Source organism: Cricetulus griseus, chromosome 6, assembly GCF_003668045.3.
Source record: "Cricetulus griseus strain 17A/GY chromosome 6, alternate assembly CriGri-PICRH-1.0, whole genome shotgun sequence".
NCBI lineage: Eukaryota > Metazoa > Chordata > Mammalia > Rodentia > Cricetidae > Cricetulus > Cricetulus griseus.
Genome location: NC_048599.1, coordinates 98,486,298 through 98,508,791, shown reverse-complemented (window position 1 = coordinate 98,508,791; position 22,494 = coordinate 98,486,298). Strand labels below are relative to the sequence as shown.

The following is a 22,494-nucleotide window of genomic DNA, read 5'->3' as shown; positions in this document are numbered from 1 at the left end:
TTACTGAATTAAGATTCTTTTCTGTTTTGTTGTTTTTGAACATTGTGCTGGAATACATGGCACTGCTAATTCAGAACAGCACCATTTCACGTAGATAATAGACTCATTTTTGGTACATTCTGTTTTACTTGTTTCCCACTTGTCTCTCCAATTCAGCTCTCTCGAAAAGGAAAGAAAACCACTCTAACAGAAATCAGTAGTGATGGCTACAAAGAGATGAGTTTGTGCTACACCTGACTTTAGTTAGTAGGGGGCAAAATGGTACTTGTTACTAAATGCTTCCATTTTATGTCATATAGAGATTCTTCATCAAACAGAGGGGTGGAGCAACAGAGGGGACATAACCCTTTTCTTTCTTTCTTTTTTTTTTTTCCGAGTCAAGGTTTCTCTGTGGCTTTGGAGGCTCTCCTGGAACTAGCTCTTGTAGGCTGGTCTTGAACTCAGAGATCTGCCTGCCTCTGCCTCCCGAGTGCTGGGATCAAAGGCGTGCGCCACCAACTCCCAGCTGGGACATCACCCTTTTAAATAGGATGTTTTTCTAAAATATATACATAAATCTGTTTTAATTGTTTATTTTTATTTGCATTGGTATTTTGCCTGCATGTATATATGTGTGAGGGTGTCAGAGTATGAAGTTACAGACAGTTGTGAGCTGCCATGTGGTTACTGGGAATTGAACTCAGGTCCTCTGGAAAAGCAGTCAGTACTTTTAACTGCTGACCCATCTCTTCAGCCCTAGAAATGTCTTTTAATACAGCTCACATATTTATTACCAAGGACTGAAGTACAGTGACTATATTTAAACACATGGGAAGTTGCCCTTATTCTTAATTCCTTAGTTGTGTCATCATTTGCATGGAATGTTACTGTTCTGATGAGAGCAGGAAGCCAGAGGTCCTTGATGGTTTCTATCAGAACTTACTATTTTCTCTGGTCTTCACACTGTTCATAAATAGGGTTCTATTATTGAGTTGCAACCCAGTATTAAAAAAGAGGACTCCAGAGCCTCCATGTGGTACCTGGGGTCATGGGATAGTGCCACCTCTGCTTGTGTCAGCCAAAAAAACAAACAAACAAACAAACAAACAAACAAAAACCCATGATATTCTGCACAGCCCAAAACTGTCTCATCAGAAACACTTTTATATCTAACACATCAACTGCAACATTATTTGTTGTGTTGTTTTGAGACAGGGCCTTTCTATGTAGCTCTGGCTGCCCTGGAACTTGCTATGTAGACCAGGCTGGCCTAGAACTCACAGAGATCCTTGTGCTTCTGCCTCCTGAGTACTGGGATTATAGGTGTGCCCCTAGACATGCAACTCAGAGCAATCACTGTTTCTGGCCCAGTTATCTCCAAGCAGAAATGCACATCTTGAGCTGTTGCATAGCATTGGAAGAATGCACAATGTTGCTAAATAGACACCCACAGGTCATGCATTATCTGTAGCTCACTCCTCAGCAGTGACTGTGGGATATGAGGAAATGGCAGTACTTTTAGGCTCTTTCCTGTGGTGGGTGAGGCAGCTGTGGGATTGGGTTTAGGTAAGATACAGGCTTGGTGCTGGTTTGGGCTTTTCAGAGAGACGGGACCGTCCCTGTATTTTATCTCCTAATAAAACTTTTAAGAAATTCTACCCTGGATATACCTATTTTGATTTAGCATAGATTAGACTTGGTCCCAAAACAAGCATCCTCTAGGATGAAGCAGTGGAGAAAGAGATGGTGAACACAGCCCTCTTTACCCATGCCCTGTCCCCTATCTGTGTTTGATAATGGCACCTTCTTTCCTGAGACTGTCAGGTCTTCACAGTTGCAGGGTTTGGTCTAGCCTGATATACAGTGCTCTAACCATTTTCACTCTGCCCTTCCATAGGTATCTAAGGTAAAAGCCTTTCAGAATGTAGTTACCCCATCAGCTGGGATGGGCCACTGCCGAAGGCCTGACCTGATCTGCACATAGTATATCCACCCCTCTGAAGCTAAGGCTGCAGAGTTGAGATAAGATAAGAGATTTTTTTTTCTTCCTCCAAGCACAAAAGTTTTGTTCGGGAAGTGAGAAACCTTTCTCTGTTAAAAAGACATATGGTAGTTCTGGGTGTCATGCCAAAACTCTAGAATCTGGGATGGTAAGAATGTTGCTACATCTGTGATCACCTTGAACAGTGGTTCTCAACATTCCTGACACTGCGACCCTTTAATACAGTTCCTCCTGTTGTGGTGATCCCCCAACCATAAATTATTTTCATTGCTACTTCATAACTTTAATTTTGCTACTGTTATAAATTGTAATGTAAATATCTGATGTGTGGGATATCTGATATGTGAACCCCAAAGGAGCTGAGACTCACAGATTGAGAACCACTAACCTAGAGCATATGGGTCCATAGCCATAACCCAGTCATATGATTTTCAAGCCCAGGTTGCTGTAAAAGTCAAGTAGGTTTGCTGAGTGGAGTGGTGCCACCATGACACACTGAAGACCAGCACCCTTTACTTAACAAGCTCAGTGATACCAACAGCTTATAAGCTAACATCAAATTTGGATCTTTTTTTTTTTTTTTTTTTGGTTTTTCGAGACAGGGTTTCTCTGTGGCTTTGGAGGCTGTCCTGGAACTAGCTCTTGTAGACCAGGCTGGTCTCGAACTCACAGAGATCCGCCTGCCTCTGCCTCCTGAGTGCTGGGATTAAAGGTGTGCACCACCAACGCCCAGCTCAAATTTGGATCTTATGAACAAAACATGTCTGATGAAGGAGGAAACTGAATTAATCTGTTTTCTAACAGGAGGGGAAGAGAGAGAGTCTAGAGCCAAGGTACTTTTTGTTGTTGTTGTTTACTGTTGGGTTTTATTTCTGCTGTTGGAGAGATCACACCTCGGGCCTCCATGTTTGCTAAGGATATTCTTTACCAGCGGTCTGGGATCCACATTCTTAGCCATGTAGATACGCTGTCCATGGGCTCCCAGGGGAATTTGCCTCTTGGGAAAGCTGGACTTCCTGGTATGTGATGTTGACTTGGAACTTTGGAGCCCACTTGGAGATGCACAGGGTTGCAGTGGGAAGAAAGAGGACCACAGCACTGCTCCGTGCTAACTGCAGGTTATTTTCCTCATTGGACCTCACAATCTTTCCAGTTCCACACAGAAGGCTGGCTCTACACACTGATTGAACATTTGTCATCAGATGTCTAATTTTAAGACTTTAAAGCCCCTCTGGTGCCCAGGATCATGGGGAGGAGCATTTTAAACATTCTCAGTACAGGAAATCAAAATTCCTTCCTACTTCCAAGCAAACTGAGTGTCCCCAGCGTGCCTATCATGGAGTCTGCGTGCCTCCAGGTCTACCTGGGAAACTCAGAGGAGCGTCACTTGAAAGCGCATGGCTTGTTTTGATGCTGCAATTAGCTCCGTAAATGTCACTCATCCTATTGTTGGGCTAAGGGTGGCATCAAAGGTTACATTCTGCCTAGGAATCTCCTTAAAGGCGTATCATTAAGCACGGGACATAAATGATTTGTTTTTCTTTTCTCTCAGGAAGCTGACAGCTGGGAAATTATAGAGGGGCTGAAAATAGGCCAAACCAATGTCCAGAAACCAGACAGGCACGAGGGATTTATGCTGAAGAAAAGAAAATGGCCTTTAAAGGGCTGGCACAAGGTAACCGCCCAATCGGATCAAAGCTGAGAGCATCATCATAGAGTCATTAGGTGGGAAATAATGGTCACTGGAGCTTGTGAATTTGAAACATTGTCTCAGAAACAAACAAAAACCCAGGAAGGAGAGGAGAGAAGGGGAAGACAAGAATTGAGGAAGGGAGGGACGAGGAGGATTAAAGAAAACAAGTTCTGTGGCACTGAGGAGATTCCATTCTCAGTAGAACCCTTTTTGTTAAGCTCCTTGGTGACTCACATCCCTGCAAGAGCAACTTCATACATTCACCACCTCTGCTGATGCATTTCATCTCGGAGTAGACAGATTTGCTAACCAAACGCTTGAATAATGACTGCCCACTGGCAAAGCACACAGGTTATGGATTACAACTTCCTTAAAGAAATGGACAGATGAGAAATGTTGCCCCACCCTGTCTTTAGAGTAGGGTGAAAGCCAGTCAAAGGGGCTTCCATCTAATACAGCTTTCCCTTGTCAGAAACTGTCTCCCTTCAGCCCATAATATCACCCCAATACCAAAGGCTTCTCTCCTCCACTCACCGTTGAATTTTGGCCAGCAAGTGATTTCTTCTAGGCCTGCCTCTGCATCTATCTTGTTCACTGATAACCTTATTTAGCTCTTTCCTATGACATCCTATTGTTATTCCTATCTAAAATTCTTTAATAGAAACGTAGAATTGGGAAAACAGACCAAAACCACATTTTGAAAGATGAATTACTATGTTCAGTTTAGCGTTCTGATTCCTGACTCAGCAAAATGGCTGTGGATTGATACTTTCTGGATTCCTTCTGGATTGTGTGTTTGGATATTTCACGTAAAGAGTAAGAGAACACCCCACAGTGTTTTTTCTCCTCTTCCTAATACCACTGGGTGTTGATTAAGTATCAGCCCAGTTGAATACCCAAGGTAAATATGGCAATTGAATTGCTTTTTTTAACGTGGAACTTTTATTCTGGCAGGTGCCTGTTGTTTTCAAGAATCCCAAACAAAGGGCTTACAGTGGCCCTTTGTGAGTTCTAGGCAGGATGACTTTGGGGTGATGTTCTGCTGTCTCAGCAGCCATGAGTTCCTGCGTCCTATGAAAATGTTCCAGCAGAGTACTTGCCAGCGGCAGAAGGATTCCCTACATGTGCAGAGCTGGGGCAGGGTCCACCATGTGGCTTTTTCTAAATGGCCCACAGAAAGGAAGCCAACATGAAAGATTTCTTCAGTGTTTGCACCTAAAAAATGATAAATCCACACAGACTGTACCAGGCAGACCTCAGGGCGGGCAGGTGCCTAATCACCCTCCTTTATAAGTATTTCATTTAAAAAAAAAGATTTTTTATTTATTCTTGGAGAATTTCACACATGTATACAATGTATTTTGATCATATCCACCCATTTCTTACCCAGTGCCCCCCCAGCACCCTAGTTCCCCCCCCAGAGCACCTCAACACCCTCTCTTACCAACTGTATATCCCTTTTTGTTTTAATATATGTATATTTTACTGGTCCACCTAGTATTGCCCATGTGCATTCACTGGGGCTGTTTACTGGGGCATGAGCAACCATATAGCCATATCCCCAAGGAAAAAGTGACTGTCTCTTCCCTGGTAACCATCAACCACCAGCCCAGGGTGGAGCCCCCTTGTTATTCTTAATTTTGCTTGGAAATATTATTTAATCTCTTTCACTAATAGTAGAACACAAGCATATTGCCAAGGAGATAATACATACACATTACCAAGGTCACTTAACCCTTGTAGGTAACTTATTAGTAATGGACCCTGTGTAATGGCTTCTGTACCGAACATGAGAATTTTAAGAAAGTGCCCATGGGTGTCCAGGGAAAATTCAGGACTTCCCTGCAGAATTGTATAGGAATCTTTACAGAATTGCCATGATCTCTCCAGGTTATTTTTTCCTCACTTTTCTAATGTCCTAACACGGTTAGTTCATGAAACCTGAGCTGCAGATCCTTAGACCTCCTCCTGGTGAAGAACCATGGAGGAAAGACTCCATGACGTGTGTAAAAACACTCTACTAGAACTCGGACCCACTTGCCTCATTTCCTGTGACTGGCTGTGGCCAGATACACTGAGTCCCTGAATCAAAGTCATCAAACATGTTAACTGCTAAATGCCAAGCAACTGGTCACCTGCATTTGGGAATGCTTTATGTAATTCAGAGTACAAACAGTAACCATTGGTATTTGGTTCTTGCAGCGCTTTTTTGTCCTGGATAATGGAATGTTAAAGTATTCAAAGGCACCACTTGATGTAAGTAGCTCGAAGGACATGTTTCTCAGATTGATTTAGAATTCTGCTTGAAATGAGTAAACGCTGTAACTGTGCAAAGCTCTGTGCCATAGTTACCAGCTTTCTGCATGTCTGTGCTTGTAATATTTAACAATCTGCCAACTCTGAAGTTCTAGACAAGGTATGTTTTATTCTTATACTCAAGATAACATAAAAATCTCAAACTAGTGCATGGATATTTAACTATTTTTAAACAGAAGTTTAAACCTAAAAGTGACACATTAATAATTTCACCCTTCCTGTCCTAGGGAAAAGAATCAGAAAGTATTTTTTCTTTGCACTTTGACATGAATTTCATGTCCTTTTTGGGATTTAAAGCCCTCCTTGTTCATGTCAATGTTTATTTAAAAACTGTGTTTTATACTTTTGTGTTTCATTCATCTTTTTATCTTGAGAACCCTAATTCATTAAGATTATTCCAAACTGCTTTTGCTTAATATCTAAGTACTACTTTGTATGCAAATTTCCGAGTTTCTTCCTTCCTGCCATGTGGTATAGGGAAATAACTAAGGGCTTAAAATTAGTTTTGTCCACCCATCTGCCATGGAATCAGCTATGTCCTTGGTCAGCCAAGGACAGCCAGAAGAAGGGGCTGGTGGCTTCGTGATCTTTGGTCTCAGCTGCCCAAGTCTGCCCTAACAGCTGCCATCCTGCTGATTCATGGGTCACGGTTCAAAAGTTGACTTCAGTTATTTTGGGAATCTTTGGCATTGCCTTATTGAGGAGCTAGAAACTAAGTAGTCTGGAATTATGAAGAGCTGGCATTACTAGTGCTCAAAATAGAGGAAGAGAGTCATGTTGCATGCTGAAATGGCTGTGAAGTCATGATACCTCTGACTGTCCTTAGACCTTAGCCATTTTCTCTTAATTAAAAAGAATATAGTCACCCCCATAAGTGAGTTACAATTTTCCTGAAGCTCACTTTAGTTCAGAACAGAAACACAACAGCACATATACCCTTCCAGCATATTCGCTAATCTTTCTATTTCAGATCCAAAAGGGGAAGGTCCATGGGAGCATAGATGTTGGACTGTCTGTCATGTCGATTAAAAAGAAAGCTCGGCGAATAGACCTTGACACGGAGGAGCACATCTATCATTTGAAGGTGAAATTGTTTTCAGCATCTGGCATTAGCAGGGGATGCGATTTGCCTGCACCAGTGGCAGACTGGAGACGATTTCCACAGCTGTCTTTCTTTGCTCCCCGTTCCAGGTGAAATCCCAGGACTGGTTTGATGCTTGGGTCTCCAAACTGCGCCATCACCGCTTGTACCGTCAGAATGAAATCGTGCGATCACCAAGGGATGCAAGTTTCCACATATTCCCTGCAACTTCAACAGCTGAGTCTTCCCCAGCTGCTAACGTTTCTGTTGTGGATGGAAAGGTATAACTTAGTGCTGTAAGAAATCAGCCTGGAAATCCTTTAGAAACTTATACATATCACTGTGTCTCCTTTGAAAACACCAGAAAGAGAAGTTTGATTTTATAAGCTGACACCCAGAAGACAAGTGTCATTGGCACTAGAGTTAGTCACAAGCAAAGATGAGCCAGACATATGAATCACCGAGGGTTTCCAGTTATTTTTCCTTTATAATAAATGGGCCACATCATTTATGTGTGGCTTTTTAGGAATATTGGATGGTAGAGCAAATATTTGTTTAATCAACATCTGGGAATTCCTGGGTAGTAATAAAGAGGACCCCAAAGTTCTTAAAGTGAAACTTATATATTGCTTTGAGCTATGATGTATACATAACCCAGAGAGAGGCTACTCAATCCCCCACCCCCCCTACCCCCCAGAGTTAATGCAAGTCAGCTGGAAAGGTCCCGTAGTATCAGTAGTATTTCAGTGAGACTGTGTTTATATGTGTACAAGTGGCATAGCCATCCCACGATGTGACCACATAGCTGTTTCCAAAATCAGTACCTCTTTTCATTAAACCAAATACCAGACAAGAGAAGCTGCAGTTCCTTGGGATGTAATAAGATTCATGGTCTGTGTTGCAGAAAATCTGGCAGTATTTCTTTTCTGAAAGTCAAGGTTGGTCGGCAGGCAGGCAAGCAGCTGTTTCAGTGTTTGATTCAGTAATTGGGTTGCATTGCACAGGGGTATCATAGCTTCATGCTCAGTACCCCAAACTGAGGTCAGAGAAGCTGATTGGGTTCAAAAGCGTTCCAATGGAGAGTCTGACTTCTCTCTTTGCTTCCACGGGTATCTACATAATACCTAGATTACAGTTTCCTCCCTACATAGCATTGGAAAACTTCATTGGGAAATACCAGACCTAACCAACCAAGCTTAGTGGAATGTTACCCATGCTCGGGTTTTGTTATTTGATGGAAAGTACTTACTAGTGTATAAGTTAAACCCCACTAATTTTATTTCACAAGGCACTCTGATCTGTGGCTTTATTGTGATCTCATTCCTGCCAAAGACTGTTTACCTTTCTCCTAGTAATAATGTTGACCAAAATACTAACTAGTTCTGCATATAAGGGGAACAAGCCAAGAGCCAGAGGGATTGGCATTTGGGAACTCAGAAGTTCACAAGAGAGTCCCTGTATTTCTCTGGGCCTCCTGAGTTTTCATAACAGGATAGAATGAATCTGGGTTAGTCCTAGTGGAATGAGAACTGTATCCCAAACAGATCTTTAAAAAGAAAACATTAATTTTTAATTCTTCAGGTTTTTTTTCCAGCCTCTGCCTGTATCTTTGGCACAAAGTATTGATAAAAGATGCACTATTTTGTTCCTTGTCTTGTTTATTAAATAACATGGGAGATATCTGAGATTGGTGGACTGAAACCTAATCCTTTCCCCCATTGTTTGCTCTGGAATAGGAAAACTCTCCAGCTCTGGTCTCCACAAAAGGTCCATTTCTCCAGTTGCAAGCTCAGAGCTCAGATTCCCTGGGTGATTTCCATTGCACTCATCACAATGCAGTAAAGAGCCTTTTGTCCCTTTTCCTGCCTTCCACATATCGAATTAGGAGACTCCTGAGTGTTAGTTGGTTGGTGGCCCTGTATGGGTAATAAATAAGACTGGGTGCATTATTTATTTCTTAATAATTTAGAACAGACATAATCAGTTGCAAGTGAGTATTGGAGTCAGATGTGAAGTTTTAAAGTCATTTTGGCTCCTTGGGAAGTATTTTTCTGTTTATTTTGATGATTGCTGTACACATTAGTATATATATATTTGGTTTTTTAAGACAGGGTTTCTCTGTGTAGCTTTGGAGCCTATCCTGGCACTCGCTCTGGAGACCAGGCTGGTCTCGAACTCACAGAGATCCGCCTGCCTCTGCCTCCCGAGTGCTGGGACTAAAGGCGTGCGCCACCAACGCCCGGCAGTATCTACATATTTTGTTCAGCTTTATTTCACATAAAAATCCTTCTAATGGGAAAACTACCAGCTATGGATAACTTGACAAGATATATATATATATTTCCAAATGGTTTCCAAACATTCTAAGGCTGTTTGCTGGTGAGTAGTGAATTTAGGAATCGCACGATCGTGACAAGATTTTGAGCTGATCATTAGGGTACAGAGAGCTTCTGGAGAGGAGGGGCCTTTAGCCAGGGGTCAAGGAGACTGTGAGGAGGACCCTGTATCAAATATACTACTTTCTGAGTAATTTCAAGTGACTGGGTGTCTGAACAATGGTCCTCTTGAGTATAGGCTATTTTTTTTTTACCCTGTTTTCTTCATTGGATGATGGAGGTAGCCTTGATGGAATGTTATTAGCATGAATGAATTCAGCCTTCATTTGTGTAAATTATGCGCTTCATCTCTTTGTGTGCAGATGCAGCCCAACAGTTTTCCGTGGCAGTCCCCTTTACCATGCAGTAACAGTCTCCCAGCAACCTGCACAACGGGGCAGAGTAAAGTGGCAGCCTGGCTGCAGGACTCGGAAGAAATGGACAGGTGTGCAGAAGGTTAGTTCCTGCCTCGGGGGCTCTCAGAGCAAGTCCCTCCCAAACCCAAAGCTGATGGAAATCCCAACACTGCAGCCTCCACCCTCATCTCTCTGGGTAACCTGGCCTTTCCCTTTTCTTATTGTGTACCTTCTAGATTCTTCTCTGTCCTGTGACCTAGGCTTCCTTCCTGCCAGTTCTCCACCTCCTCATAGATGAACTGAGTTTCTCTCCTGTCTTGGCTTCCAAGCTCTTCGACTTCTTCATCTCTTCACCAGTTCCTTCTCACTGCCTTTGCCTGTCCCTTGGGGCACGAAGAACTTGTGCTCTTATACCTGAACTCTGCACTGCTCTCCTCACTAGGTCCCTTCCGTCTTTGCTGTTGTGTTGCCCACGTTACAGTTCTGTTCCCTGTTAGCACAGATGTAAACTGTAGGATGCAAGGCTACATGTCCGGAGTTACCTGTGAGTGGGGCTTCACTGTAGAGAGGCCTCCTGGAATTCTGACTAGTTTGTTCTATCCCGGGCTGTCTAGTCCTTTGCTTTCTCCTTTCCTTCCTCAGTAGAACCCATTGGCCCATACTTTAGAACTCATTGGCCCATACTTTATCCAGAGACCATTTCCATTCTAAAATGGTTTTCATTTGACCACAAAACTAACAAAAACAAGAGCAATGTAGAGAATATTTTATAAGTTTCAACTGATTTAATTTTTAGATGCTCTTGAGATACTGTGTTAATTCTGTCCTTTTATATGAGATTATAATAAAAACATGTTATATAACTTCTTGATATTTTCACTTAGAAAGGAAAAAACTGGACAATCTGTTAACCCTCCTGCACCCTCACCATTTGTTTAAACTCCAGATTTACATTTTTTTTTCACTCTCTGAGACACCAACCCCCATACTTAATCCACACGTGAAATTATGATTTTAAAAGGGATTTTATATTCATAATTGTGTCATTAAAATGTTTTCCTTGGCTGTATTCACCATACACAATTTCCAGTTGTGGAAGGAGGCAGACCACTTTCAGACAACCCTGTAGATTCCTGCAGCGTTTGGAGACCCCCCAGCTTCTCCTGTGCAAAGGTCATCTACAGGCTGATTCCCCGATTAGCCCAGTCCCTATGGCCACAGCAGAGGACCCAGGATTCAAACACAGACATTCTCACTGCAGAGCATGTATCTGAATGTGATGCTTTGCCAGCCCCACTGGGTTTCCTCTGAGGGTCTGTATTAACACCTAGGCCCTATGTATGTCAGGGATTGTCAGATAACTCGCCTCCCTGCCTATACCGCCAATTCAAAGTCTTGTCCTTATTCTTACCAATCTTTTGCGGTGATCCATCCCTGTCTTTCTGACCCAGAGCCGACATTCTTCTTGTCCCTGGTGGTCACACAGCCCCATGACTGTGTTACCTAGGCTCCAGCTCAGTTATTTCATCCTTCTCAGAGGCTCATGGGAAATTATCACATGTGAGCCTGTTTGCAGGCCATATGCCAGTACTTAGCATCTAATATTCTGTTGTATTCAGCCATGAGGCATAGGTACTGTTCACTTTCTGCACTTCATGGATGGGAAGAACGCAATTTATAATGGTTCAGACACTTGACCAAGATTATAGAGCTGCCTTCGTGGGGAGGTTGGGATTGCAGCCAACCCACATTTGAGTAATCCCAAAGTCAGTGCTTTGTGCACTATATAATGCCCCCTCAAGCCTGGTAGTCCTTAAAATAACTGTGCAAACACCTTCCTGTGGCTCTTTACTGGCTCTAGGGTGTTACTCCAAAGCACTTATCTCAGCATTTAGCAGCCAGTGCATTCAGCATTTTGGCCCTACCTTGCCTTCTTCTCTAGTTTCAAGCACCTGTTTTTTGTTTTTGTTTTTGTTTTTGTTTTGTTGTTGTTTTTGTTTTACCTGAACGTATTTCCATATGTCCCCAGTGTGCCTGTGAGTAGATGATGGTTCTTCCCAACCTCTTTGACCTCCTCTGCATTTCTTTTTGGCTAAAACTTTTCTTCCAATCTTCTAGGCCTTTTGGGAATTAGGTGGGGTCTCTCTTGTAAATCTTGTTTCAAACCATGAAACCATAAGCACTCTCCCTTCTCCTCATCTCTTGCTGCACTTAAAATAACAAAAGAAAACAAAAAAACTGTATTGATCATTTGTCATAAAACATGCTTACTCCTGACATGGGTTTCAGTTTAAAAGGGGAACATTTCATATTTATTTCATTGGTTTAATTTCAAAAGACTTAACATTTTACGAAACCCATTATACATCTGATTTATAGCTCAAGCCATAAAGGTAATAATTGGCTCTTCTGGGATTATATGCATCCAGGTCTCAAATATATGGGGAAATTGCTTGGTTCTTAGAGCATATTTTTCCATAGAAATGAAATTCAAATTAGTAGAAGTCTACAATAGATTTTAAAGGAGTCATTCCTTGCCACATTATTAGTGATCTGAAGGCCAGATGTGTTTAACTGATTTTTAGTCTGTTTTGTTTTTCTGAACTTGACTTTGGCTCTGCCCAAAGTCCACGCAGCCCCTTGAAAACCATTTTAGAGGAACAAGTAGACAGGCCCCTAGGAATAAAACCACAAGACTGCTGAAGTCTCCAGAGTGTCCATGAGACAAAAGCTGTGAGGACAGGAAAGCAATCACACACAACTTGGTATGTTAAAGCCATCTACTTTCAGAGTCACAGTTGGTAAGAATGGGCTTTGAATCCCTCTCACCACCAGTGGCTCCCATGGTTCTGACCCAGAAAGAGGTAATTCTTTGGGTTACCCCTGAGTATTACCATTATATAAATATGGATCTGCCCATCCGTCCACCACATCATATTTACCACAGTGTGGACTAAGTCCCCTTTATTATTGTCACCACCATTTCTACCCAGTTCTTATGTTTTTGTCTTTACTAGATCTTGCACACTGTCAGTCAAACCTTGTGGAACTTAGCAAGCTCCTGCAAAACCTGGAGATACTTCAGAGGACTCAGTCAGCACCTAACTTCACTGACATGCAGGTAAACGTGTCTGCCCCAGTAACAAGATGTAAGATCCTATCTTAAAACCTTACTGGACTGTCCTGTGACTGTACAAGGTGACACCCAAAAGGAAATGACTGCATTCAGACTAGCGTTACAATTTTATCATAATATCAATATATGATTTATATTCGGGAGTTATTCTTTGCTTTCTTCCTTTAGTTAATATGTATTTGTGTTTTACCTACATGTATATCTGTGCACCATATGTGTGCAGTAGCTATGGAATCCTGAAGAAGGCATCAGATTCCCCAGGACTGGAGTAGTAATAATAGATGGTTGTGAGCTACTGTGCTGGTGCTGGAAATCAAACCTGGGTCCGCCATAAGAACAACTGCTGAACCATGTCTCCAGCCCTTCTGGAGTTATTTGTAATACAATGAAATTTGGTGTCATTGTGTTAAATAAGAAGAGTTTTATTGATGTTTTACATTTAAATATATTACTATTGTAGACATATATATTTGTGTCACTTTCCTGTGTCATTTTTTATATTAACAGTGATGGTTTTGAAGTTTAAGCTCTAGAACTTTCAGATGTATGAACATCTTTCAATGTAGAAAAGATGCTTGAAATCTCTGATCTTGTTTTTATTTTTTTTGCACACTAGAAATATAACTTTCACAAGTAAGTTAGAGCGAAGCCTTTGGTTTTAGTATACTGTCTGTCTTCCTTGGCTGGCTTGCTTTGGGGTTCTAAAGATTACTAACTAACTTTCTGGGCTCTTTGTGTTATCGTCTGTGTGAACTTAATAACCCTTTGTTGCTTTTAACTATTTGTGTAATGTAGGCTAACTGTGTAGACATTTCAAAGAAAGACAAGCGGGTCACAAGACGTTGGAGAACAAAAAGTGTCAGCAAAGATACAAAAATACAACTGCAGGTACTGCATTTTGCTTCCCATTCCTTTGCCTTTTCATTCACCATTAAAGTATTGTCTCTGTATCCAGTACATCCCAGCCCCTGGCCATGAGGTTGAAGGAATAGCTTAACTGTTGAAAGCCTGTGCTTTGCTGACAGAGTTGTGTTATTTAAACATGGAATTATTTGTTTTAGTTCATTGGACAGTAAGTCCAAAGACCTTGAAAGGTAGGGGTGATCCAGTTTGGCCACGTGGTAGAATTTCTATCCTCAGTCACGGCCTTTGAAGCGTTCAAACTCAGACAGAATGCCACTTTACAATCAAAACTGGAAAGTCGGTGTGGACTGTAATGTACGTTCATTTATGCAGTCTCAGTATTAGAAGGCTGTTTTATGGGTGAACTTTGTCCACAGTTCTATCGGCCTTATAGGAATAGGTACTGTGGCTTAAAAATCCACACAACAGGTGTTAGTGTGACCACTGTGATTCTCTGGCCTCATAATTTAAGCATTTCTGTTAAATTTTCTCCTGCTCAAATTATAAAATTAATGTAATGATTACTGAATTGTATCTCAACTGTGACATTCTATAATTACAAAGGTAGATCATATCTGGCCTATAATGATCATTCTAAAATTGGAACTAAAATCTTCATAGCTCACAATAAATTTACTTGAAATTAAAATCTTGACTTCCAATAAATAGTTGTAAAATTTCAAATATGATCCTCTTGTGTTATTGCATTTCAGTAATACAGAATACGATAAATGCCTAAAACCCCTTATGTCATAATGTTACTACTTACAAATCTTGACAAAAATCTCTACTATTCTTGCCTTAGCTGTGTAAGGTGATTGCTTACCTGCACAGTTTTGTTTTGTTTTTAATTATATGGATGAATTTAGATTCTAACACAAAAGTGAAAGTAACTACTTTTCAGTGCTCTGCCCCTTCTTTTGAGTAATTAATGAATGTAATTGTCCTCTAATTCAGACTGCTTTAATAACATTCTTTGTATTGTCACTCTGAATGTGTCAATAACAAACTGCTGATGTGCTTTCTAATCTGATGTAATTCATAATAAATTTTCACAAGCACTAAACATTACTATTTCTATTTGGAATATCTGCATCCCATGATCATCATTCTGCATGTTCCTTTGAGCAGTGTACTTTGATGTGTTTCCCATTCTATTCATAATATTAGTGCTGCAGGAAAAATATGCCAAATGATTTCACAAGAAACCTGCAAAATTGTCATTCGTTTTGAGCTTATAATTTGTTTGTTTGTTTTTAGTCATAAAGACTAAAAACATAAAGTTCTCATGTCTAAGAGAATAGAGCCATTTTTGCAACCAGAAAAACCCTTTCTTTAAATTAAAGAATTAAAGAATGCTAGCATCCAAAGAACATCCCTGTTTGTGATAGATACTTTTTCAGTCTTTTTCTGAATGCATACCAGTGAACAGATTCCATTCATAGCCGTTGTCTGACTGGACTGGCTCTCAGTGAGTCTGAGCACAATGCCCCTGGCTGTCTGTGGGGCCAGGACTCCCACCACAAGCCCAGCTGATCCATTTTTCCCCCCTGGAGGAAACAAAATGTAGTTCTGGTTAATAAATGTGCCGAAAAATTGTAAGGATTGTTTGAGTCATCAGAAGAAATTGGTGCAAGAGCAGGCAAATCTTTGAGTGACTTCTTTGAATTTTTCACTGATGTTGTCTTGCTTTGTTTGACCAGTGAGTGACACAAATGACCCTTATAATTCTTATCTAGATGAGAAACCTGCGATTACCTCATCCCTATACTCACTTTACTTTCTCAAAAGGAGCAGATGTAGTTTTCAGTAGAAACACAGACTTGGGATGACAGTAAGCTATAAATCACTCCCAGAGAGCGTTTACTTCCATTTGGGCTTTAAGTGTGTGTCATTGGCTGGAGTGCTGCTGCAGAATTTGGTATCATCCCCTTGAACATTTTCCACTTGCCTAAGGCAACAGGTCTTCCAAGAGCTGTCCAGGAGTCTCCAGAACAGGACTGGAGCTCCTTCGACATCCCCTTGGGGATGAATAAGTCCACCCAGCAATGTCTGTTACCAGCAGGAACATCTTTGCTCAGCAGTATTTTGCCTACAGAAAGGCATGACATTTATTTTTACCAGGGTAGATTTTCTCTTCACCCTAGCTGCATTCCTTTCCTATCCCCAAAGCTTTGTGATTGTGAGAATTCCATCTAACGATGCCATGTATTTGTTTTGAATTCATTATCATCTCACTTTTCCAGATGACCGCTATTGCACCCAACTTGAGAGATTCTTGTATCATGACAACTCATTTTCTGTTGTTTGTAATTCAGGTCATTAGTCAGTTGCAAAGGAACCCAGGCTGTGTGACAGTGGTAGTTGGGTGGTGATCATTTATTGGTGTTGATATTGTGTCATTGAACATTCTATAGTAGTTGTCATCTTGAAAAAAATATAGATTTTTAAAAATTGACTCCAGGAAGTAGAAAATGAAACGTGTGATACCAGATATTTGATAGTAGCTTATTGTTGGTAGGGTAGATGGCTCACCTTTCTGAAACATAAAAATTAAATGCTAGACCTATTTGACCATATTTATACTAGATGCCATTGAACTGTTGCTCTCAGAAATCAGTTTTGCAACTCATGATGTCAACATTTGTCTTGAAGGTTCTGTGGAGATTATCTTTTAAGAAAATAGACATCCAGGTCTCCCAAAACTTCCGATTTTCTGGTTCTAATAAAAATCTCAGTAACACTGTTTAGTCAAAAGTGCTATAGAAGAGGAGAACCATAGCCCAGTGTTATTAATAGAGTAAATTAGATAATAGGTCCTAGATACTGGAGGAATCAGGTAGAGTAGGAGGAAGTACATAGTAGCCAGTCAAATTACCCATCATTAACATGAAGCTGACCTAGTCTCACATTTCAAAATCATACTGACATGGGAAGATTAGTCCTTCCTTTTATTACATTGAAGGCAGCGATTTTATACAGAAAACCTTTGTAGAAAATAGATTATGCATGTATGACACATATAAATATGCAAAAGATTCATGAACTAAGATATGAGAGTAATTTGGAAAATGTAAAAGAGAATTGGAGATGTGAGAATTCAAAACATTTGTCATTCTACACAGATGAAAGTATGTTGTTATTGTTGTTGTTTTTATGTGAATTGTTGGGTTAGTCTAAGAAACTTCACTTTGGCTAACTAAATTGGAACTATTGTTCCCAATCTTGGAGAGTCCGGGTTTGTAACACAGAGGCAGCATAAGAAGGGGAGATGCTGCCAGGCATTGGTGGCACATGCCTTTAATTCTAGCACTCGGGAGGCAGAGGCAGGGGGATCTCTGTGAATTCGAGGCCAGCCTGGTCTCCAGAGCAAGTGCCAGGATAGGCTCCAAAGCTACACAAAGAAACCCTGTCTCCAAAAAAAAAAAGAAAAGGGGAAATGTCATTACCTCTAGGTTTCTTCAGGTTTGTGCACAGGTGCACACTGCCAAATGGAATCCCTGTTCTCAATTTTTCATAACTGGTGTTTTTTAGACATTGGCCCCACACACAGAGGCCTTAAGGGCTCCCTAGCTCCCCCAAACTCTGATCTAGTGGGCCTGGCCTCCATCTTATGATTCTTCAAGTTGAAGATCCCAACGTTCTTGCTTACACTGAATCCCTGCCAGCAGGCCTTTTGGTAGGAGGTTAAGTAAGGGGTTGAAGAATCCTCTTTCTCTTCCCCTTGTTCTTTTCTCTGAATACAATTTTTATTTGTTTATTTATTTATTTATTATTTGCTGTTATGTTTTATATAATTACTTTCCCCTGAGCTTGCCTGTTTTCTTCACTACCGTTTGCTGGATGCCTTTTGACTTAATACAATGTGTCATCACATTTTTCAAAAGGGGTGTGCCAGTTCATTTTCCCTTAGAATCACAGGCTCCTCGTTAATGCGATAATTCATGGCTCTCCATATTCATAGCTTTGGGGACAGAGATTATATTCAGGAAGTGGGCTCAGTGTTTGAGTGGTCTGCAGTGAGAATAAAGGACATTCCTTGTGGCATGAATATCCTTTTGACCTGTTTCAATGCTAAGACTTTTTTTTTTAAAGAAAAGTCAATTACAGTTAAAACTTCCTTTTTCTGATTATCTTTCATCCCCCCCATAAATCCCCTCTTCTTCATCCCCATCCCATGTTTTTACCCCCTTTTCTTCTCCCATTCACTGTCAGGAAGGGCCACCTGCGAAGGGCCAGTTCAACACAACTCGGCGCCGGCAGAGGCTAGCAGCGGCAGTGGCTACAACAGTGAGTGGATTTCCATCTCAAATGAGGAACAATGTGGAAGGGTGACTTTATGGTGATGGTGCCACCAGTGTGTTGTGGATCACCTGTGGCCTACTCAGTTGACATCACTTTGGAATAGTCTCTGACTCTTCCTTGCATGGCAGGAATTAGATGTGGGTGCTGGTTTTTGCAAAGGAGCGCTAGTTCATAATCCTGTTCTACTGTCATTGGAAGAAATGATTAAAACTCAAGTTTAACTTGAGTAACTGATTATGAGGCCCTGAGATGGGAGAATTTTCTTAAATTATGGTATTTTATTTATTTATTTTTCCATACTGATACCAGAACCTTTGCTGTTTTTGTTTGTTTGTTTGTTTTTTTAAATGTGGGTTTTCATGTCATCTCTACATGGCCACCCAAAGTACCCATAGCAAGGGAAATCACTTTCTAGAAAGAATATTGGGCTGGAAACTGGAAAATATAGTGTGGAAATGAAAAAAAAAAAAAGCACACAGAATTAGATGATGACTAATCCATATGTAGAGGGATGTTTTTCCTTCCAAGAGACAAAAGAATAGATAGAAAGATATACATAGGTAGATAAGGTAAAGAATCATGACTGTCCATATAGAATACAAAGCAGAACACCTGACCACAGAATCATTTGCTGGATAAAAGTAAATCATAATATTAATGCATCCCAAGATCTCATTTGATTTTAAAAATATAGATTCCCAAGTTCATAGTAATCATGGGTGCTAGTTTATATCTGTTAAATATTTTCTGAGTTAATAACAACTTTATTCTTGCAAAAAAATAGGATATACTTCGAGGTATAATTGCTAAATGCCAGTGAGAAGGTTTGATTGCACTGTAGAATAGCTCCTGGTGTGGGGGCTGTTGGTTTTCTACTTCATGGTCAGCTTGAGTGTGAGATGTAAGTGCTTAGCTAGACCACAGGATAGAATTACTGTTGATTATTGAAACAACCAGTGACTTGGAATTAATTAGGGAACTGACGCCTACATTGATAGTTTTACAAATATTTGAACCAAGTCATTACTGAAATTGCACTCTGGTGCTATGGGTGAATTCAAATGCAAATGAATGAAGTCTTGGCCCCTGGTTCAATAACAGATTCTGGCAGTAGACATGTCTAACCAAATGATCCTTAGAGAAGTACCGGTATCATAGTCTGGAGAGCCAAGGCCGGTGGCCTTGTGAGAACGCTAATGCTTCCTCCAATGATATGCTTCCAAAATAGCATGCAGGGAGGTGATTGTGTTTTTCCTGGGTTCCCATTTAAGCTTTAGATGCATACAGTGAAAATAATAAAGTTTGGATCGGCACCTCTTCAAGTAGAGTATGTTTATGCTTTCTTCAGTTGGAAGCAGAAGAAAAGGCTTTTTTTTTTTTTTTTTTAATGGAAAGCATTAATGCTCACATCCCAGCATAGCTGTGACCACAAAAAGAACTTAGATGATTCTAGTGAAAAAAGGTGCTGTTGACACTTAAAGTAATTACAGAAATAGCTGGGGTTGGATGGCTGCTGGCCCCTTTAGGATCTGTGCTTTGACTCTGTCCTGTACCTAAGAAGCTTTACACCGCAGGATCCACCACTGACCCCTCCTCTTCCCAACACTGACGTTACCCCACATTTGAACCTGCCCTATCCTGCAAGAAGCCTTTTGTCTAGACTCCTTGCACAGTATCCCCTTCCACTCAGGCATCTGGAGTGAGTAACTTTTATACCAAAGAAGTCTGCCAGAGGCAATGTTTCCAAAATTTATTCTTGTGGGACCTTAACACTGGCCAGCTTTCTCCATTAGCCAAAGCCCACAAAACTTCAAACAGGGAACACAGAAACACTGGCCCCAACTGTAGAACAATACCAAGGCCCCCCAAGCTACCAGTACCTCAAACATATCTTTGAAAGCAAACAGCAAATTATGAATGGGGGATTTTTCACCCCGGCTCAGTAAGACCCCTAAGCTTAATACTATTGGACACACTGGTGTTCTTTCTTTTCTGGTGATCATTGCTATATTTGGGGCTAGCAGGTCTCCTTACAAATTCACTTCTCTTTTGGCTTATTTGTAGGTGAATTTTCAGGGCATCCCCTAACATTTCCATTCCATACTAGTTTCTGGTATCAGAGTGTTCCAGAAGCAGGCTTCCAGGGAACCTTGAGGGTCTTTCCTTAGCAGGAAGAAAGGCTCAAATCACTGCACTGAAGATTCTCGGCTCTAAACATGGGGTGCTGGTGGCAGCTCCCATCCCAGGCATCAGAGGCGGCAAGAAACCTGCCACCACCTAAAATGTTTTCTATCCAAATTCTGTCCAAACATCAATAAATAAAAACAGAATGAGTCCCCAAAATGAAGAAATACTCGAGTCAATTAGAGGAATAAATCCTAGTTTATATTCTCTATTTTATAGATAACTCAATTAAAATGACCCATTCAACACACTCTCTTAACAAACAAAAATAGTTTTCATCTTCCCAGGAAACTGTCCGATTGCAATTAACATGGAATATTGCCATTTCATTCCCTCCAGGTCACACACAAAGCCACTTCTACTGTTTTAGGCGGCAGTTTAAACTTCCATTATGTTCCAATTGTAAATTTGTAAATTATGTGCTCCTCAGCATCTGATTTAGTGGAGAAGTCTTTAGTATGGACAGTGTGGGACTTCTTAGACTCCATGAGTTTTCACAGTGGCCTCCTCTGCCACACCTCCCTAGGCTAACACAGCCCCCTTCCCACCCACTCAGAATCAACACCCTTGCTGACTAAATCCTTGAAGTATTGAGGGTCCCTGAGTGACACGAAACTCTTTCCCATGACCTTTATTTAGTATGCTGTATCTCCGAACACCAAACACCCACACTTGTTTTGCTTAATGTCCCTTTGTCTACCTTTAATCATTTTCCACACAGATCCCATGCTTCTTTTACATATTCCCAAAGGTCCTGTGTCATTGTTATCACAGAAGTACCCTAGACAAGAGTCGCTCAAATAAGGGAACACCCGAATTCCATTCTTTCAAATGACTCATTCCCTGCTTGACTGTCTCCAATCTGGAACAGGAAGAAGTTCTGAGCCTGATAAGATTTCGACAGCCCCCAGCACAGTGTCATTATAGTCCCTACTAAGGATAAAAGATAATGGCACTGATCCTTCTGAATGCCTGGGAGAATGTGTTAACATGCTTAGCTTTGCTGGCGGTATTGGGAAGTTTTACATGCTCTTCCTTCCTCAGTAATACCGTTTTCCCTTTGATAACTGCAGATAAATTACTCACTGGAGAGCTGAACTACACCAGCAGGGCCCTCAGGCTAGTAGTTGCCCAGCCAGATTGTTTTTTCCTCTCCACCTTGTCTGTCTGAGAGGGGGGGGGGGAGAGAGGAGGATTTTCCCTATACTCTCACTTACCAAATCCATGAAATTTAAATAAAAAAAACAAAAAATTAAATTAAGTATTTTATAACCCCACAATGCCAAAGCCAAGGCATTGCCTCCTTCCTCCAATGGAAATATGCAAATTAACCAAGAAGAAAGAGTTATCATTTCAATTGTAGAAAATCTAATGTCTGTAGAGTCTATGGTAGCTGAATGAACATCTATGCAGTAAGATTAAGGGGAAAGTTACTGGTGGATTTGCTAGAAGAATTAGTATCTCCATTTCTCTAGAACAATTGGTTAATAGCATTTGTGACCCTTGCATTGACCCTTCTAAAAGAGACAAGAAAGTGTTTGCCTTCACCCAACACAAGCAACATCCAGATCTAGTCTGGGCAGAGAAGTTCCTGGAGCCATTGGGAATGGTCTACAATAATGTAGCCTTTTCTCCCTAATGCTGTGCACTGGTGGCCGGTTCACAAACCACATTCAGCTATATAACAGCATCATGTGTAACGCATAAAGGCAAATGGCAGTGACTCACATAATAGCTTCACTGTGGATATCTACTCTAGTAAGTATATTTTTAAATGACTGAGACTCTTTAAGTCATTAGTGTATGTACGATAAACTTGCTTTTTCTGTTGGCTGTAGACCAAGTGAGTCCTTAAGTATATTTTTACATATCAATCAAGATCCCGCCTAGGCTCAAAGACCAGTGAACATATATTGCACTCTGTGTAAGAACAAGTCCACACATCAAGGTTCAGGTTGCTTTTTTCTGCCAGTTATTTTTGGGGACAAGTGAAGGTTCGGAGGTGTGCTTTTTCATTCCATAGTAAGAATGAAAACCCAATGAGTCCTGGAAATTCTTGAACAATCAGAAAAAAGACCCCATCTTCCCAGCCTACACTGCTTACAAAATAAATAAGGACTGAGAGTCTCCAAGCATGTCACCAGAAAGGAGCGAATTGTTTAAA

At 40.9% G+C, this 22,494-nt stretch overlaps 1 protein-coding gene across 6 annotated transcripts in view; it reads left to right on the top strand.

Annotated features, from left to right (window-relative positions):
• Osbpl6 (oxysterol binding protein like 6) overlaps window positions 1-22,494 on the top strand; it is a 73,694-nt gene that overhangs the window by 17,912 nt on the left and 33,288 nt on the right. For 2 of the 6 annotated variants that reach the window (XM_035446652.1, XM_035446651.1), the window contains exons 3-10: window positions 3,534-3,656; window positions 5,877-5,930; window positions 6,961-7,074; window positions 7,182-7,352; window positions 9,770-9,902; window positions 12,820-12,923; window positions 13,734-13,826; window positions 18,057-18,131. In XM_035446652.1, coding sequence (XP_035302543.1) covers window positions 3,534-3,656; window positions 5,877-5,930; window positions 6,961-7,074; window positions 7,182-7,352; window positions 9,770-9,902; window positions 12,820-12,923; window positions 13,734-13,826; window positions 18,057-18,131 — 867 coding nt within the window. The remainder of the gene's footprint in view (window positions 1-3,533; window positions 3,657-5,876; window positions 5,931-6,960; window positions 7,075-7,181; window positions 7,353-9,769; window positions 9,903-12,819; window positions 12,924-13,733; window positions 13,827-18,056; window positions 18,132-22,494) is intronic. The other 4 variants (XM_035446656.1, XM_035446653.1, XM_035446654.1 and 1 more) reach the window with 3 other exon arrangements.